The sequence below is a fragment of the Erythrolamprus reginae genome, chromosome 3, assembly GCF_031021105.1.
Source record: "Erythrolamprus reginae isolate rEryReg1 chromosome 3, rEryReg1.hap1, whole genome shotgun sequence".
Taxonomy (NCBI): Eukaryota; Metazoa; Chordata; class Lepidosauria; order Squamata; family Dipsadidae; genus Erythrolamprus; species Erythrolamprus reginae.
In genome coordinates, this window is record NC_091952.1 from 221,165,086 (window position 1) to 221,185,695 (window position 20,610).

General features: G+C 39.4%; 2 protein-coding genes across 2 annotated transcripts in view; one reads left to right on the forward strand and one right to left on the reverse strand.

The window, feature by feature from the left end:
• The window catches only part of PAG1 (phosphoprotein membrane anchor with glycosphingolipid microdomains 1), a 213,952-nt gene that overhangs the window by 167,149 nt on the left and 26,193 nt on the right, over window positions 1-20,610 (reverse strand). The gene's annotated exons all lie outside the window — the stretch shown is intronic.
• Window positions 474-5,459, forward strand: MRPL53 (mitochondrial ribosomal protein L53). Its single transcript, XM_070749205.1, has 3 exons — window positions 474-622; window positions 2,478-2,590; window positions 4,724-5,459. Exons 1-3 carry the CDS (start codon window positions 510-512, stop codon window positions 4,828-4,830), a joined length of 333 nt encoding a protein of 110 aa, XP_070605306.1. The 5' UTR covers window positions 474-509; the 3' UTR covers window positions 4,831-5,459.

Genomic DNA, 20,610 nt, shown 5'->3' on the forward strand with positions numbered 1-20,610 from the left:
GAAGTAAATCCCACAAAAGTCAAACAAACTTTATGCTCAGTAAACATACGGGATGTTGCTTAATTTTGTTTTGGGATTTCTGATCTATGATGCACTTGTGTGCATATTTTCTTTGCCAAAATATCGTTTGTCTTTAGTCTTCAAACAACTAAAAGACGCCTTTTATTTTTCTTTAATAGCGTGGGAAACATATTTCGCATGATAACTAAACCACGAAATAGACAACTCATGTTGTTATCCAACTCCAGTTGTTTGCTTATGATTCTGTTATATACCAAACCAACAAGTCATATGAATTAACGAAGCGTAAACACTCCTGGAAATAAAACCCGGGGAACGCGCGCGCACGCTCCCAGGAAAGGTCTCCAAACGAAACTCCGGAGAGGTAATAAGAGAAAGCAGAACGATAAACTACATTTCCCAGTAGGCTAAGCGCATAAAGAACTGCTCTGCACAAGCGCCCTGAATGGGATTGTGGGAATTATAGTGTTCCGGTTACTAAGGACAAAATGTGGGACAAAATGAAGTACGTGTTCCCGACGAAAGCTGGGGTGTCGCTCAAGCAAGTGAAGAGTGTCCTGGTCACTTTTTGTCCTTTCGAGCTCAATGTGCAGTGCACCAGGTGAGAAGGCTCGCGAGTGAGGCTTACCGGACGCTTGTAGTTTCCGGATCGGGAGACTTGTGTGTAAATGGGGTTGCGGGTTTAGAAAACAACGCAAGGAAGGAGCTGCCCATCCTTGGGATGCGCTACATGCTCGTTTGGGGCTAAATCCCGTACGACAGAGTGGGATCGAGGAAGAAATTACCGGGATGCAAATGGTCGAGTGCAAATATGCTCGGGCTTCTTGGTTCCTTAAAAAAAAATTGTGGGAAATAAAGGTGATGGAAGGGCATCCCATCTTGAAAGGGTTACTGGATTGTAACTGTTGCTTTTCAATTCTGTTTTAATTCACGGGCCAGCATCTTGTATTAAGACTTTACTGAACATCTGAGATGTTCAGAAAATGCAGAAGTGTTGTAATTACTATCTCTTCAGTGCTGAATAGGATTTAGGACTAAATCCTGATTAAAATGGACCTGGAATTTGTTTCATCTGATAGTGCCTGGGTATTGATCCGCTGTCATTCCCTTGAGCAGGTGAAAAATAAATAAGGGTGTGGTGATTCTGCTGCAGAAGCATCTGTATATCTAGCGCTACATCTTAAAACAAATTTCTAGGAGTGCTAACACAATTTAATTATGTTTGCTATCATGCCTCCTTATGATTAAGTGAAGTCAGATGATAGATTAAATCAAGGGTGGGCAAAGTTGGCTCTTCTATGACATGTGGACTTCAACTCCCAGAATTCCTAAGCTAGCATTATTATTATTATTATTATTATTATTATTATTATTATTATTAATTAGATTTGTATGCTGCCCCTCTCCGAAGACTCGGGGCGGCTCACAACAGTAATAAAAACAATATAGTAGTAGAACAAATCTAATATTAAAAAACATATAAAACCCTATCATTATTTAAAAAACCAAACAGCACATTCATACCAAACATAAAACAAAGTATAAAAAAGCCTGGGGGAAAGGTGTCTCAACTCCCCCATGCCTGGCGGTATAAGTGAGTGTTGAGTAGTTTACGAAACACAAGGAGGGTGGGGGCAGTTCTAATCTCCGGGGGGAGTTGGTTCCAGAGGGCTGGGGCCGCCACAGAGAAGGCTCTTCCCCTGGGGCCCACCAAACGACATTGTTTAGTCGACGGGACCCAGAGAAGGCCAACTCTGTGGGACCTTATCGGTCACTGGGATTCGTGCGGTAGCAGGCAGTTCTGGAGGTACTCTGGTCCAATGCCATGTAGGGCTTTAAAGGTCATGACCAACACTTTGAATTGTGACCGGAAACCAATCGGCAACCAATGCAAGCCACGGAGTGTTAAAGAAACGTGGGCGAATCTTGGAAGCCCCACGATGGCTCTCGCGGCTGCGTTCTTGGCTCAGGAATTCTGGTAGTTGAAGTCCACAAGTCATAAAAGAGCCAACTTTGCCTACCCCTGGTCTAGATCATGGCTATTTCTATAATAACCATGACCACATTGTAGTTAATATTCTCTTTAACTACAATTAGCCTGAATTCACATGACCACATTGTTCAACAAGGTTGAACACATGACCACATTGTTCAACAAGGTTGAACAATGGTGTAGAATAACATTTTAGCATCATTATGGCACAGCCACAATATAGCAGGTGGGTATTGACAATGCACAAAATAACTCAGCAATTAAGACAATCTTTTGTGTGTGTGTGTGTGTGTGTGTGTGTGTGTGTATATATATATCTCACATATTTTTAAATAGGCCTCCTTTTACCCTTTACGTGAAAAATATTGTTTCTTTGTATGTAACCTTTATATAACAAATCATTGACCATATATACAAATACATTTTTACAATCTTTCTTGATCTTTCTCCAACTTCTTTTCAGAAATTTTCTTCAATGTCTATTTGAAAGGAGGGCATACAAGTCAAACATAAACTGCGATGTGAAAACAGAAATAAAACATGATGGATCTGAACCAGTTATAGACATCACATTTGGTAAGAAATAATTTTATGCAACCAATAGCAGAAAATGTCTATGGAGATTCTCAGTGATCTAGGACACGGTTGTCCCAAGGCGCTTCTTCAAAAGGCAACTGGACTTTCTGGTTTTTCTTTGAGGACATTTCACTTCTCATCCAGAGCTGAGGAAGCTTCTTGGATGAGAAGTGAAACATTTTCTAAGAAAGTCCAGTTGCCTCTTGAAAAAGCATATTGGGACAATAGAAGGAAATATTATCTAGTGACTCAAAATATCATGAGTTCTTAAAGAATTAGAAGTATTGTTATTTTAAAAAAGGTTTCAAACTTTTTGAAGTATTTCCTGTTTAGATATTTTTACTTCAATAAGCCATTTTTTATAATGACCTTGTTTTAGGAAATATTTATGAATAAATACTTGAGTTTGAAAATCAAACATCGTTCAAAATAGCTATTAATATAAACTTAACCTTTATTCCCTTGGTTGTAATATTCCTTTATTATTGCATTAGCTTTATTAATTTTTGCAGATTGTCTCTGCCAAGACTAAAAGATGACATTTCTGTTTTGTTTTCATACCACATGATAGGAAATATGAGAGAAATAAAAGCATAAAGAATAGATGTATGTGATGTTTTCTAAAGAGATACTTTGCAACATATATATATATTAATTTCTTTGTATCCTGCCTTTATTCTTTTTACAAATAACTCTAGGTGGTGATTAAACACACGCAACACATTTTCCTCCCCCTATTTCCCCCATAACAACCGTCCTCAGTTGGGTTGGTTAAGAGAGAGAGTGACTGGCCCAAGGTCACTCAGCTGGCTTTAATGGCTAATGTGAGACTCTAGTCTAGTACCTTTATAATCACTATACCAAACTTTCCAGATATAAGCAGAATTAAGTATTCCTCTTCAAATCTTTTATATGACCTCATCATACTTATAATGCTTGTTAGATGGTTAGAAAACTCTTCCAGTTTTTCTTACATAGATACATGGACATATGCTAATACATGTTAAATTCATGCTAATTTCACACATATCTACTACACACGTGGTAGAGTTATTTTCCATGTTGTTGTTGGCTTTTTAAACCACTAGATGGCTTATTGTAACTTCTAGAAGCCACTGTACATTACCGATGAAGGATGTCGTTAATAAAAAGGTAATGTAGAATTTTACGAGAAACAGATGAGAAAGTATGAATAAACTGAAAATCATGCTTTCAAACATGTCTGATCATGTTTATTCAAGTTCTCTTTAGATCAGTAGGACATTACCTGGAATCTGGATTTGTGATTAAGGTTTTTGTCCCCTTGAGTGAAAACACTTTTGGGAGGATTCTTTTTCCATTAGGGATTTAAACTTGGTTTGGCCACTTAGTACAATACATTTTGTATTAAGTCAATTGGTGTCAATGTTGTTTTTTGGAAATTGTGTTGAAATGGGTAAGAACTTGTAGTTCAATGGTGATGTTGAGTGTGTACAGATTTTGTCCTTGACATTTCCAGGTTATATTAAAATTCATTGCTTGAAATCTGGAATCTGTTTTTATTTGGCTATAAATTTTAAGATATTTAAGATGTGTTGACTTTAGCATCTAGCATTGTCCAGCTAGTATTCTGAGTTTTGGGAGTTCACCAGAAGTGGTATTCAGCCGATTTGGACTGGTTTGGGCATGGCTTGGTGGGTGTGGCCAATTCAATGTCACTCAAAGCAATATGCCGCCCCACCCAGCCACACCCACCAAGCCACTCCCACATAACTGGTAGTAGAAAAATTTGAATCCCACCACTGGGTCAGTCTACATACATATCTTAAAAGTTGCTATGATTGGAAAACACAGGATTAGATTGTGGCAGGATTTAGTTCAGTGAAAGGCACCTCATATCCTAGTTTGTATTGCCACCCCTTCTTTAAGGATTGAAAGCTGATTATTTCAAATTGGATCTCATACATTTGTGTGCATAATTTATCAATTAATGTTCAAATGAATGGAATAGTCTTAGCATTGTTGTTCATACTGAAAATAACATTATTTTCAAATTTTGTATCATAGATTTTGATTTTGTATCATAGAATATTAACACAAAATGATTGCTTTTTATTTTCCTTCTATAATTACAAGATTATATTTCTTTTCTAGCTGATGGTGAGAGATTGATTATGAAAGGAGCCAATTTAACAACTAAAGAGATGTTACATGCATTCAACTCTAGATGTCAAAAGAAAGAAGGCGCATTGGCAGAATAGCCACCACTATAGACTCCTTGAAACCGACAGTAAAAGAGTTTGCGTCAATAATATAAATGCATAAAAATCTGCATGAAACTGCTTTCAGAAAACAACAAGGACTTTCCTAATAACTGAAAGGATCTGAAGTGGATATATAGAGGAGGCAAACTGATTCTGATTTAAAAAATGCTTTTGGGACTTTTGATTAAAGATTAAACTCTTAACACCTTATCAGCGTTGGATTGACATCATTTTTCTTAGAATGTCAAACCATCAAGTAAGTTAGTATTCCATAAATTCCTGATCCTTTTCAATCACTTGATAAAAATTATATTTATATTCACAAATATAAATTATTAAGGTTTCATTAATTTGGACTATGAAAGTTTTTCTATGGTACGGAATTGCAAACATTTAATAAATCTTATGGTTTGCTTATACATGAAGCGACATCCAGAATATATTAGACAAATCAGGTCACCCTTTTTTATAACCTGCATAAGCTTCTTGAAGCAGGTGATAAAAAAGCCAAAAGTAAGTATAAAGGCATATTCATCGTTGTATAGAAACTCTTCCCATTTGACTAGTCAATATTATTCTGTGTATTTGCAGCAATAAAAACATAAGTTCAGAATTCAATCTTTTAATTATGCTTTGAAGGCTTCTGTTGGACACTTTAATCCTATTCAGGCTAAAGATATTTTTGCATGTAGAATTGAATATAGAAACTATGACTTCCCTCTACAAGTTGTCCTAGTATTTGAGTGAGGAACTACATTGTTCCCTTGGCTTTTGCGGGTCCGACATTCGCGAAAAGTCTATACCACGGTTTTTCAAAAGATATTATTAAAAAATACTCCAAAAAATACTTTTTGCACACCAAGGGTTTTCCAGGGCTGCCCGATGTACAATACAGTGCATTTTAACTCTCCTCTTTCCCCCCTCCACCCAAGCTATCCTGCTTCTTTAAATAAAAGCTCCGCTTCCGCAACAGCCTCCCGATCCCTCCCCTTTAATTCTCGGAACGTTGGTACGCTCCAATTGAAGCCCCCTGCTTGCCGCCCCGTTGTCCCTGTGGGTTCTGGGGGTGAGTAAAACCAGGAATGGAGGAGGGGGGGGAAGGAAAGGAAGGAGCATCTTTACTTTGCGGAAATTTGACTTTTGCAAACATATCCCCCGCGAAAGTCAAGGAAACACTGTAGTTTTCTTGAATGCAGTAGAAACTGTTTACTTCAGCATGTGGGACTAGCTTTTAACTAATGTCTCCATCTTAATCTTCAGAAGCACATACCCACACCCATTCCTTCCCCCCCATGCATGTGGCACCCCCCCCCTGCTGCCCCCGCACATGCGCACAGGACTCACTGAAGCCTGGGATGGTGAAATAACGGCAAACCAGAAGTTAGGAAAAACAGTCTTCCGGTTTGCCCATTGTGCTGTTTTTCACACTCTGGTGAGTTTAGGGAAGTTTCCTGAAGCCCCAGAGGGTGAAATACAGCACAACGAGGAATCTGGAAGTCCGTTTTTCCAAATTTCTGGTTTGCCTGTTGGGCGGTTTTTTGCATTCCAGGGCTGCAGGAAAGCTTCCCTGAAGCTTCCAGAGGGTGAAGCAACCTTCTAAAAGGCCAAAAATCATCTGGCCAGCATGCAGATGTGCGCTAGAGCTGACATAGGGCAACACCTCACATGCCCTCTGATATGGCCCCGTGTGCCATCTGTGGCACACGTGCCATAGGTTTGCCATCACTGAACTAGATGGACATCAACGTCTCTTCCTACCCTTAGATTTTATGATTCTTTGTATAATCTATATGTTATCCATAACCGGGAGATATTTATATGATTTTTGTATTTATTTTGAAGATGAGACCCTTTTACCCAAGGTTTGTAATTGATTCCACATGGACTATTCTGTCCATTAAAGTCAGAATTGGATTCAAATTATGAAAGGAGCCAATTTAACAACATCAGTTCTGGAGACCTCACCTACAAAAAGATATTGATAAAATTGAACGGGTCCAAAGACGGGCTACAAAAATGGTGTAAGCATAAAACTTATCAGGAAAGACTTGATGAACTCAATGTGTATAGTCTGGAGGACAGAAGGGAAAGGGGAGACATGATCGAAACATTTAAATATGTTAAAGGGCTAAATAAGGTTCAGGGGAGAAGTGTTTTTAATAGGAAAGTGAACACAAGAACCAAGGGGTCACCATCTGAGGTTAGTTGGGGGAAAGATTAGAAGTAACATGAGAAAATATTATTTTACTGAACAAGTAGTAGATGCTTGGAACAAACCTCCAGCAGATATGGTTGGTAAATCCACAGTAACTGAATTTAAACATGCCTGGGATAAACATATCCATCCTAGGATAAAATACAGAAAATAGTATAAGGGCAAACTAGATGGACCATGAGGCCTTTTTCTGCTGTCAATCTTACATGTTTCTATGTTTCAAATGTAGATGAAATTATGTGCGTTGACAAAATTGAAATACTCTATGTGGAAGGTTTCATAAATATAAAACGTCTTTTGTGTTCCTGTAATCAGGAACAGGAAGAACATCTTATAGTCCAAGGTTACCTTCATGGGACTGACCTAATAAAACAAAGTGGATGTGGCTAAATTAACCTCTTATTCTTCCTGTTCTCTCCCTGCCTGCCTTAGTACTTTCTCCAAGGCCTTTTTTGCATCAGGACTCATTAATTCAAAACTAGCTTCAGACCTCCGCAGCTTCATTAGTTGAGATTGGAGCCAATATATTTCTAGTTCAGTTGAAGCATATTTGAAACTAAATAATAATAGCAATCATATTTGGTTTTGAAATACTGTGGTGGGCTGCCTGGACGGGGGAGGTACTGGGGTAGCAAAAATGGAGCTCCACCCCAGAGCACCCAATTTGCACTGAAAGTAGAAACATAGAAACATAGAAGACTGACGGCAGAAAAAGACCTCATGGTCCATCTAGTCTGCCCTTATACTATTTCCTGTATTTTATCTTAGGATGGATGTATGTTTATCCCAGGCATGTTTAAATTCAGTTACTGTGGATTTACCAACCATGTCTGCTGGAAGTTTGTTCCAAGGATCTACTACTCTTTCAGTGAAATAATATTTTCTCACGTTGCTTTTGATCTTTCCCCCAACTAACTTCAGATTGTGTCCCCTTGTTCTTGTGTTCACTTTCCTATTAAAAACACTTCCCTCCTGAACCTTATTTAACCCTTTAACATATTTAAATGTTTTGATCATGTCCCCCCTTTTCCTTCTGTCCTCCAGACTATACAGATTGAGTTCATTAAGTCTTTCCTGATACGTTTTATGCTTAAGACCTTCCACCATTCTTGTAGCCTGTCTTTGGACCCGTTCAATTTTGTCAATATCTTTTTGTAGGTGAGGTGTCCAGAACTGAACACAGTATTCCAAATGTGGTCTCACCAGCGCTCTATATAAGGGGATCACAATCTCCCTCTTCCTGCTTGTTATACCTCTAGCTATGCAGCCAAGCATCCTACTTGCTTTTCCTACTGCCCGACCACACTGTTCACCCATTTTCAGACTGTCAGAAATCACTACACCTAAATCCTTCTCTTCTGAAGTTTTTGCTAACACAGAACTGCCAATGCAATACTCAGATTGAGGATTCCTTTTCCCCAAGTGCATTTTTTTACATTTGGAAACATTAAACTGCAGTTTCCATTGCTTTGACCATTTATCTAGTAAAGCTAAACCATTTACCATATTACAGACCCCTCCAGGAATATCAACCCTATTGCACCCTTTAGAGTCATCGGCAAATAGGCAAACCTTCCCTACCAAACCTTCCCCTATAACACTCACAAACATATTAAAAAGAATAGGACCCAGAACAGACCCTTGTGGCACACCGCTTGTAACCTGTCTCTGCTCAGAATACTCGCCATTAACAATAACTCTCTGATGTCTATGCTTCAGCCAGCTTGAAATCCACTGAACTATCCTGGGATTAAGTCCAATCTTCACTAATTTATCTATCAGCTCTTTATGTGGCTGAAGTCTTTGCTGAAGTCCAGATAGACAATATCCACGGCACCACCTTGATACAACACCTTTGTGACATAGTCAAAGAAATCAATGAGATTAGTCTGACAAGATTTGCCTTCAGTAAAGCAGTTGAAAGAAAATGCAGGGCGACCTGTGTAAGCCATGCCCACCGTGTGGTAGTAAAAATTTTAGTAGCCCTTCGCTGTGTGTTCCTAGAAGTTATGAGCAATGTGCTTCCCCATTTTCAAAAATTACTTCCTCACTCCACAATCCTGAAATTTAAACATACTAACAAGTATTTAAAGAGAAGAATGATTTGCCTGTTTTACAACTTCCTCCAAGTCTTTTTTTCACATGACCCAATAAAAGCAGACTTTATGAAAAAGAGGATAAATGGAATACAGTATTTCAAAACTAAATATGATAGATAGTCAAAATTAAATATGACAGATAGTCCTCAACTTATGACTGCAATTGGGACTGGAGTTTTAGTCTTAAATCTTGACGGTCACTGCAGCCATATGACTGGAACCAATTTTATGACTTTTTTATGGTGGTGGTTAAGAAAATCATGGGATCCTAAGTCCAAATCTATTTTTTGAATGGATATTTTTCTCCTGGAAACCAGCAAAAATAAAAGATTACAGTCATACGATTGCAGGACACTGGACCAGTTATGAATGTGGTTGCCAAGCATCCAAAATGAAGTAATGTGACGGTGGAAAGTGTGCACAATATTTTGGCCAGAAATGCTTATTGGTCACAATACATCCTTTATTGGTCATCTTAACTACAAATGGTTAAATGACTAGCTGTAAATCAAAGAGTACCTGTATGCCGGCAGTGGCCTTTTCCTTTGATATGGAATGGAAATGAAGTCAGTTTCTTTAGTATGCAACTCCCTGAGATGGACCAGTAATTTTTCAATCCTTATTTCTACCTTGCTTATTGAGTTGCTTTGCAAATGAAACATTGAATGGGAAGCAAACTTGAGCATTAAAATGACTGGTGAGCATTGCAACATGATAAAGATCACATCTGGAAGTGCAGTAGTAGGAAATTCAAACCACAAAAAAAATGGGTTTACAACTGAAAGTATAAAACTGTTTAAATACCCCCCAAAAGCACACAAATTAAAGTTATTAAATATTATTCTTTACTAGACTGAGATGTTGACAATTTTTGTCAGCCAAAGAGATAGTGGTATATGGAAGAAAAGGAGAGAAAGTTGGTTACAGAATTGAAGAATGAAGAAGATGAAACAGTAACTGATTAAAAGGCTATATAGATTTGTCCTTGGTTGTAAAATCTTTGTACCCAAAACAGTATCTGTTTTTGAACAGTTGCAAGAATCTTGTAAGCCCGTGGAATTAAAAGCCTTAATAGGGGGGGTGGGGGGGAGGATTTCTTGCTCTTGAAAAATAATAGTATTCTAATATGGATTATAAAAGAAAAAGAAACTCCTACATCGATAAAGGTATTACATGTCTTCATTATAAAACAAACATTAAGATTTCTCATCTTGGCAACAAAGGACAAGGCTAAGTATATGACTTGCAATTAAAATTATGCTGTCAATAGAAAAGAAGCAAACCATCTTTGGGGCATTTGTTTGATTGATTGATTGAAGTTTGATTGATTTCTATGCTGCCCAACTCCGCAAGGACTCTGGGCAATTTACAACAATAAAAAACATCATACCAATTGTTATAAGTGTCTCTATAACGACAGAGATAATACAACTCCTTACTTTTCATGGTGGGATTAGTGTTCTGTTTTAAACAGAATCACAGTGGTGCAGTGGTTAGAGTGCAGAACTGCAGGCTACTTCTGCTGACTGCTGGCTGCCTGCAATTTGGCATTTCGAATCTCACCAGGCTTAAGGTTGACTCAGCCTTCCATCATTCAGCGATTGATAAAATGAGGAGCCAGGTTGTTGGGGGCAATATGCTGACTTTGTAAACCGCTTAGAGAGGCACCGTGAAATGCTATATAAGTCTAAGTACTATTGCTATAGCTAACATAGGTCATACCAAAAATGCTCTTAACACTCTGATTGTTTCTTTGGCATCTTGCCCAACACTCTTCAAAGCTTTGAATAAAATGTCAACATTGAGTCGGAGCGCAAAATAATGCCCACACATATTAATGTGGCTTCATATGATAAAACATTAAATAATCCATAAAGCCTTCAAACACAACAGAGCCACTACAGACTTCTATCAATTCCCAAGAAAAGTGAAGAAATGAAATAAGCAGTTTTGATAACCAATTAGAGTCATTGGTATTAGTTTCTAACCTGAGTCTCAAAATGATACTTTTTATAGAAACGTAGAAATATAGAAGATTGATGGCAGAAAAAGACCTCATGGTCTATCTAGTCTGCCCTTATACTATTTCCTGTATTTTATCTTACGATGGATCTGTTTATCCCAGGCATGTTTAAATTCAGTTACTGTGGATTTACCAACCACGTCTGCTGGACGTTTGTTCCAAGCATCTACTACTATCTATATTATATATTATCTATATATCTATGGTACATGTACTGCTAAAACTCACACATCTGTTTGATAAAGTATGAGCAAAATGGTGCATCATAGAGCAACAATTTTGGAATCAACAGACCTCCAATAGGATAACTTACAAAATGTGTCCAACATCCAGAATCCATAATTCCATGGGACTGAAATACAGCAACTTGGCAATACCATGTTTTCTGATTACACTTCCCAGAAATGCATAAGTTGCCATGTGCGAGGGAAGATGGTAAGGGTATGTATCCCTGCTCTCTTTCCCATCTCCCTTGAGCCCCTGTGCCCATTCAGCTGGCAGAAAAGGCCCAAAGGACAAGTAGGCTGCTTTGGAATCGAGATCAAAAACTGAAATATTTTTAATGGTGTGACTGATGGAGGAAGAATGAGGGAATGGCTTGGATATAGGTTGGGGAGCACGAGCAGTCCACAGGTGAAGTCTCTTCCTCCCTGGATGGAGGGGCCCCATGGGGACACACCAATATAGAGAGTAGGGACACAGTTTTCCTTGTGATCCAGACATCTACCTTGGTTGCCTCTCCCTCCAGCAAAGTAGCATGCTGTACATCAGCAAAGGAAGAGAGGAGATTGCTTCACTGCAGTTCTGAGGGATATGAGATGCTCAAGCCTATATTATATGTGGAAAGAAGAATGACCCAACAGGTAATAGGCTGTCTAATACAGGGATCTCCAACCTTGGCAACTTTAAGACTTGTTGACGTCAACTACCAGAGTTTCTCAGCCCTGATCTAGTAATATGCATGTCTCCACTTAGTTTGCATGACCAGATTACAGATAACAGTAGAATTATAGTAGGGATACTAGAATTAGGTCAAATGATCTCTCCTTATTTCTGCAATTTAAGAATTATGAGGAGGAATTGTTAGAGGTGCCCTTATAGTGTAAGGGAAGTAAAGGACTTAAGAAGTCACCTGGCAGGATTTTGTGCTAAAACAGATGGCTAGGAGTTTGGATTAGCATTCTGAGTAATTAACGGTTCTTTAGAGGGAGATAGAAGAGTGGAATATACCTATTAGGGATATTTATATCTATAAATGCCTGTTTGTTATTGGATGGTTTCATGAAACCTAAATTCATTTCAGTAGAAACAGTGGGTGGATTCATGCTTAGAATAACACTTGTCCCTTAATTCTAAAAATGTTGTTTCTGGATGAGTTAGAAAGAACAGAAGCTACAAAGTGGTTTCATCATGAGTGCATGCTAATTGAAAAGAAATACAGATTGGGGTAGAAAACGAGCTAAACAATATCCATTATCATCTTTTAATGTTTTTAAATTATTAGATTTGTTGTACATTGTTTTATTGTTGCTGTGAGCCGCCCTGAGTCTACGGAGAGGGGTGGCATACAAATCTAATAAATAAATAAATAAATATAGATAGATAGATAGATAGATAGATAGATAGATAGATAGATAAATCATGTGCAAAGCTATATTCAGAAAATGAAACCTTTCCTGAATGTGGGCATTTTAGATTTAAAACCCATTTTAATACCTAGAATTGTGCTTGGAAAAAGCTTAAAACACATTTATGATATTGATCTTCCTTGCTGAAGAATTTATATTCAAATGTATGTCTAAAAGTTAGATAGAGTAGAGAAAAGTTGAGTACAGTACAGTACAATAGGAGAGAAGAGAAGGGAAGAGAAAAGAAGAGAAGAGAACAACATAATAGGATTCTTTATTGGCCAAGTGTGATTGGACACACAAAGAATTTATCTTTGGTGTATTTGCTCTCAGTATACAAAAGAAAAGATACATTTGTCAAGAAACATGAGATACAACAAAATGATTGCAATTCACTTAGGTTAACTCACTCTGGCATGGGTGTATTAGGGATGTATCTTACCTCCAACTTTGCTTAATATACAGTATATGTTATTGCTTTATCAATATTTGATATAATCTTAATTTTCACAATGCAAAGGTATCTGGCATAAGATCCCATACTTTATGCAGATAATGGTGGTGTAATTCTACAAATGCATACTGGTCATAAAAGATCAATAAAAGCCATATTTCACATAGCAAGCAGACATCTGGTAAATAACTTTTGAAAAAATATTTTAAAAAAATAAAAAATGCTGCTTTGTACCAGGAGAGAAGCTAAATAAAGAGGAGATTGGGAATTAACCTCATCAATTTTAAAAAATATCATGGAAAGCTTTCCACTTCAAAGTGACTTGGAGCACACACTGTGACTAAATACAGTAGTATGTGAAGCCTCAAGATAGTCAACGGTTTAGTGTGTTTTCTTTACTAATGTGATCCATTAATATCAACTGCATTAAAGCTTTTTGAAGCTACATATGTGGCTTAAATCCAGTATGGTAAAAGGTGGGAATTTATGCCAAGAAGGATGAACTGGAGTAGGTGAAAACAAAATGATTGAGAACTGAGTTTGCTGATCCTAACAAGACAGCCAATATCCAGATTAGATAGATTTCTGTTCTGGAGACAGAAATTAAATAGAAGACTGAAAGTGGATGGCTTATTATTGACTGAAAATTCAACACTTCCCAAAAGTTTTCTGCCTTTAATTCTTGCTGATGACTTTGCCTGAAACTGGAAGTTGGTGGAAGAGCAGAAGCTTAAATCATTTGGATTTTTGGCACAATTTTAATTGACATTAAGATGCAATCAGGCTAAGCAAACACTTAGACAATGACTAATATAGAACATCAGGCTTAGGTAAATAGATTGTCACAGAACAATAGAATTTGGGTTGTTAAGAGTATATGAGATCTAGCAAATCATTTCCGTCCTGTCTGTTTCCCCATGCTGAGAAAAGCTTTTATATAACATCATTCCTTTTGCTTTGCTGCAAGACAGATATGCAAAATTTCCATTAATTGAGCATACCTGCCTAGGTGTATAGGGAAGAGAGAATTACTTTGAAGGGCAGGGGGCAAAACAAATACCAACAGTCAGATAAAAGGGGGTTGAGTTTGGAGCAAGAGTGTAACATGATTAAATGATTCAGACAAGCCCATTCTTAATTCACATCAGGATTTAACAGATCTGGCAGCAGCTTTGGAAAAGAAATTATAAATTGACTATGGCAACAGCATAGAAAATATGTATAAAATGTTTTATAGATGGCACATGTAACCGGAAAGGATAGCTAAAAAGTTTTAAAGAACTGCGGCGCCTAAAACACGATTTAAGTATTGCCCACAAGATCATATGCTGCAATGTCCTGCCTGTCGGCGACTACTTCAGCTTCAACCGCAACAACACAAGAGCACTCAACAGATTCAAACTTAATATTAACCGCTCCAAACTTGACTGTAAAAAATATGACTTTAACAATCGAGTTGTCGAAGCGTGGAACTCATTATAATATCATATATATTCTCTCCTTATTTCTTATATCATATACAGTGATCCCCCGATCATTGCGGGGGTTCCGTTCCAGGACCCCCCACAATGAGCGGGTTTTCGCGAAGTAGCGCTGCGGAAGTAAAAACACCATCTGCGCATGCGCAGATGGTGTTTTTACTTCCCAGCAGCGAGGAGCCGAAGATTGGGGTTTCCCCGCCGCCCACGCAAACTCCTCGCTGCTGCCACGCCCGCCGCTCGCCCGCCCTGAAAGGGAAAGCCCCCCCAGGCCGGCTCCGATCCCCCCAGGCCGGCTCCGATCCCCCAGGCCGGCTCCGATCGTTTTAAAACAGGCGCGCCGCTTCTCCGCTGACTCCTGGCGAACTTCCCCGCTTTAGGAGTCAGCGGAGAAGCGGCGCGCCTGTTTTAAAACGATCGGAGCCGGCCTGGGGGGGCTTTACAGCAACCCCCGAGCCCGGGTTGGGGGCTCGGGGGTTGCTGGAAACCCCCCCCAGGCCGGCTCCGATCTTTTAAAACAGGCGCGCGGCTTCTCCGCTGACTCCTAAAGCGGGGAAGTTTGCCAGGAGTCAGCGGAGAAGCGGCGCGCCTGTTTTAAAATGATCGGAGCCGGCCTGGGGGGGCTTTCCAGCAACCCCCAAGCCCGGGTTGGGGGCTCGGGGGTTGCTGGAAAGCCCCCCCAGGCCGGCTCCGATCTTTTAAAACAGGCGCGCGGCTTCTCCGCTGACTCCTAAAGCGGGGAAGTTCGCCAGGAGTCAGCGGAGAAGCGGCGCGCCTGTTTTAAAACGATCGGAGCCGGCCTGGGGGGGCTTTCCAGCAACCCCCGAGCCCCCAACCCGGGCTCAGGGGTTGCTGGAAAGCCCCCCCAGGCCGGCTCCGATCTTTTAAAACAGGTGCGCCGCTTCTCCGCTGACTCCTGGCGAACTTCCTGGGCGAAGGGCGAAGGGCGGGCGAGCGGTGAACGGCGGGTGAATGGCGGGTGGCCGGGCAAAGGGCGGGCGAGCGGCGAACGGCGGGTGGCCAGGCAAACGGCGGGTGAGCGGGTGCTGGGGGGGGCTTCACCCTCCCGCCAGCAAGAGGGGGAAGACCCAGGGAAGCCGCCCAGCAGCTGATCTGCCCGGCGCCATCTACGCATGCGTGCCCATAGAAAAAAGGGCACGCATGCGCAGATGGTGTTTTGACTTCCGGGTTGAAAAATCACAAATTAGCCTGTTCGCAATGGTCGGGGAGGCAATAACCGGGGGATCACTGTATATCCTCTCCCTCCCATCCACTTCTCTTCTTTTTTACTTTCTATCTTCATATATATTACTTAATGTCTATTCTCTTCCATATGTATTGTATATTGGACAAAGAATAAATAAATAAATATATAAATAAAAATAAATAAAATAAATAAAATGTGTGAAATACTGGAACCCGTTCTTGCTACTAATTATTACTTTTCTTGTTTCTAGGTGTTAGCAGATCTGTTTTTTAATTATCTTTTCTAGTATCTTCCCAGGTATTGATGTTAGGCTGATTGGTCTGTAGCTTCCTGGGTAGGGTTTTTTTCCTCCTTTTTTGAAGTTGGGAGCCAAATCAGCTCTTTTCCAATCCTCTGGTAGTTCCCTGGTGTTCAAGGGTTTTTGAAAGATGTGGTGTAGTGGTTCTGAGATGACATCGGGCAGCTCCTTTACAACTCTGGAATTTAATCTGTCTGGGCCTGGTGATTTATATTCATCAAGATCGGACAGATGTTCTCTTACTGATTTTTTTTCTAAATAAAAGGGGAAAGGAAGGAAGCACATTGTAAGAGTCTGTAATTAAAACTTTACAATAAAAGCTGTAATAACTTCCCTGTAATTGGTTTTCAGGTCTAGTTTACCTTGAAGGGTTGGCGTGTGCTAATAAGATCGAAGCAACCACTCTTGTACAGGAAGTCCTTGGCTAACAATAGTATTTGGGACTGGGAACTCTGCCACTAATTTACATGGCCATAAATCAGTGGTTCCCAACCTTTTTTGCCCGTGCCCCACCCAAGCATCTCTGATGTCCTCCCCCATGACATATAATTCTTACTGTTCAAAAAATGAACTCTATACATGCAGAGGAAGCCTAAAAGGCCATTAACTTGGTTCAAACAAGGCTCCAATTGCCCCCATTAAAAATCAAATTGCCCCCCTGTGGGATGTGGGCTCCATGTTGGGAACCAGGGCCATAAATTGTGATGGGTCAAATTATGACAGCGGTTCTAGTTCCAGTTGTGGTTATTAAGTGAATCCCTCAGAGTTAAGCACAACTTCACATACTGCCATTTGCAACCCCCTGCTGACTTCCCCATTGACTTTGTTGTTGGAAGTCAGCACGGAAGATCCAAACGGTGAATGTGTGAAGCTGCAATTATCATAATTGTAAGCCAGTTGCCATATTGTGGTCATATGACCAATAATTGCAACTTCAAGGACCAATTGGAAGATGGGTTTTTTTGTTCAGTTGTAACTTTCAATCACCAATTCTTGCTGACCTACATTACACCTCTGCTCCGAGTCCTCAGAGAGGGGCGGCATACAAATCTAATAAATAATAATAATAATAATAATAATAATAATAATAATAATTATTATTATTATTATTATTATTAAAATAAATTGATCTGGATAACCCTGTAACAATTACAGAATAGTAGTAGTTTATTAATTTATTAGTCTTCTAAGCAGCCTTGTAATAATAATAATAATAATTATTATTATAATTATTATTATTATTATTATTGTTGTTATTATTATTATTATTATTGTTGTTGTTATTGTTATTATTATTATTATTGTTATTATTATTACAAGGCTGCTTGGAAGACTAATAAATTAATAAACTACTACTACTCTGTAATTGTTACAGGGTTATCCAGGTCAATTTATTTTAACTCTCTTACGCCAATGTGCTGGAATATTGGACACACTCCCTGTGAAGTTCCTTGGAAAGTTATAAACCTTCCACTGCTGACTCAGTAGCTAAGTTTAGTGCTGTTGCAATGGAAATACTGTAAGGCAAAAACTGTACGGGGATAATTCGAAGTCAATACCAAATAAATGATATACAATTTAAAAACTCCTAGAAGATACTATAGATGTGATATCGAACCTCTGGCATGCATGCCACAGGTGACATGCGGAGCCATATTGGAGGATACGTGAGACTTTGTCATGTTTAAGCTTCAGTACACATGTGGCCAGCTGATTTTCGGCCTTGGGAAAAGCCACTTCATCCTCCAGATGCTTCAGGGAGGCTTCCCTGAAGCCCTGGAGACAAAAAAATCCCAACGGACAAATTGGAGGTTCAGATAAACACACTTCTGGTTTGTTGTTGTGCTGTTTCTTGCACACTGGAGGGTTCAGGGAAGCTTCTTGAAGCTCCCAAGTGCAAAAAACAACACAATGAACAAACTGGAAGTGCATTTTTGGAACTTCCGGTTTGTCTGTTGTGCTGTTTTTTTGCACTTCCGAAGCTTCAGGAAATGTCCCTGGACCCTCAAGAGTGCAAAAAACATCACAATGGCAAAACCGGAAGTGCATTTTCCTGAACTTCCAGTTTGCCCGCATGGGGATTTTTTGCACCTATTAGGCTTCAGAAAGGCATGTGCGCATATGTGGGGGGCAGGGAAGGGTTAGGGGCACATGCACACATGCAGAAGAAACCTAAAAGGCCATTAATTTGGTTTAAACAAGGCTCCAATTGCCCCCATTAAAAATCAAATTGCCCCCCTGTGGCACACTTCTTTTGGCACACAAACCAAAGAAGGTTTACCATCACTGTTCTATAGTGAAGCTAACCTTAGCTACTGTATTGTTGGCTCTGGATCATTGAATGAAATTGGAACCCTACTATTTTAATATTATACCTGCTAGATAGCGAGTTTCTTTGAATCATGTTCGGATATCAAAGATATGGGTGAAAATAACATAGAGTAACCCAAACAATTTTTTCTTTTACAAACTTCACAACTAGGACTGAGTGCACAGATTTCTCAATCTGCAAGCTGCTTTGAAATCTATCTTGCCTCATAAGATAATTTTTTATTTCTATGGCTTTCAATGCATTGTCTCTTTAAAGCACTTCCATTGGATGGACTGAGCTTTCATGCATATTTATTCAGGAAGGAATCCTACTGAGTTATCTGAAACTCCTTAGAATTGTGTATTTAGAACTGCAACCAAATTCAACAAATACAATTTAATGGGATTGAAAACTGAGCACATATTTTCTCAGTAACGTCTGATATTTTGGAATGCAGCTGTGTAAACTTCTTTCTACATTGGGAAAACAAAGTGTAATTCAGGACACCCAAGTTTAATATTCCGAAGATGCCTTGGTAAAAAAAATGGGCCAAATAATAGAGGTTAATCAAAAGAAACATCAAAGTTTTATTGCTTTACTCAGGAGGACCACCTACAATGTATGATTTGTTCCTCTTCCTTGCATTCTTTTCAGTTAGGTCCATAAATGAATAGGCAATTAATGAATGTTTGATAAAAGGGAAGCAGGAACTTTTCAGATCTCTGTCCACCTATTTGCCCTGCTTGAGTCCAACTATGAACTGGGTAAGTGACTATGCACATGAAAATTCCCATTGTTCCTTTTTTAAAATTTGAAAGTCTCTTGAATACGTGTTGATATACATAAAATGTATATTTTAAATGATCTCCTGTCACATACCTCCCAGAGGCCAATAAGATCTCAGAGGATTGGCCTTCTCCGGGTCCCATCAACTAAGGAATGCAGGTTGGCAGGACTGCAGGGGAGGGCCTTCTCTGTGGCTGCCTCGGCTCTATGGAACCAACTGCCCCCTGATGTCCCTACTGCTCCCACTCTACTGGCCTTTGGAAAGGCTGTGAAGAACTGGCTTTGCAGGCAGGCCTAGGGGCCATGAACACTAGCATCTTGTCACAGTGATTGATTTGGCATGTATGTTTGTTCTGATTGGACAGTTTTAATGGGTTTTATAAGGGTTTTTTACTGTTTTTTAGTATTTAATATTTGACTTTTTCTTTACCATTGTATTGTATGTTATATTGTTGTAAGCTGCCCTAAGTCCCATGGGATTGGGCAGTATAGAAGTCAAATAAATTAAATTAAAATGCATTTTTCAAAGTAAGTGCGGATTTATACACAAAAATGTATACTTAATACTTGATGTAATTAAGCATATGCTGTTAATGAAACAAAATGTTCTGTATGGCATAGAAAAGGTGTATAGAGAAAATTTCTTTTCTCTATCACACAATACTAGGACAAGGGGGTCAAGGGAAAGGGAGGGTTTTGCCTTCTCTTTCTGCTCAAAATCCCCATGGACAATTGGTGGACCACTGTGTGACACAGAATGCTGGACGTGATCGGCTTTGGCCTGATTCAGCATGGCTCTTCTTATGTTCTTGTGTTCTTACCAATGCTTGTTTTGGTACCATCAAGTTAGAGTTGCTTGCTGCTGTAACAAGTATCTACAGCAGGGATGTCAAATTCATGTTGTCGTGGCAGTGTCATGTGACATATCGGAACTTCTCCCCCTTTTGTTAAACTGGGCATGGGTGTGGCCAATGTGTGACGCATCTAACCTGTGGGCCAAGAGTTTGATAGCCCTGTTCCACAGTTTTCCTGGTGAGATTTTGGAAGTGGTTTGCCATTGCCTGCTACCTAAGGCTGAGAAAGAGTGACTGGCTCAAGGTCATCCAGTTGACGTTTTGCGTAAGACAGGACTAGAAATCACTGTCTCCAAATTATTATTTATTGGATTTGTATGCCGCCCCTCTCTGCAGAAAAAATTCTAGTGTGGTGCTACCACACCAAAACTGGCTTATCAATATATTACTTCAATCAGATATAAAAATAATACCAATGCACCAA

What these genes read in the sequence shown, in the direction of transcription:
- MRPL53 (XM_070749205.1), top strand. Translation starts at nt 510, where the DNA reads ATGTGGGACAAAATGAAGTACGTGTTCCCGACGAAAGCTGGGGTGTCG. An exon ending in CTCAATGTGCAGTGCACCAG is followed by an intron (nt 623 to 2,477) that starts GTGAGAAGGCTC and finishes ACTTCTTTTCAG; the next exon opens with AAATTTTCTTCAATGTCTAT. An exon ending in AGTTATAGACATCACATTTG is followed by an intron (nt 2,591 to 4,723) that starts GTAAGAAATAAT and finishes TTTCTTTTCTAG; the next exon opens with CTGATGGTGAGAGATTGATT.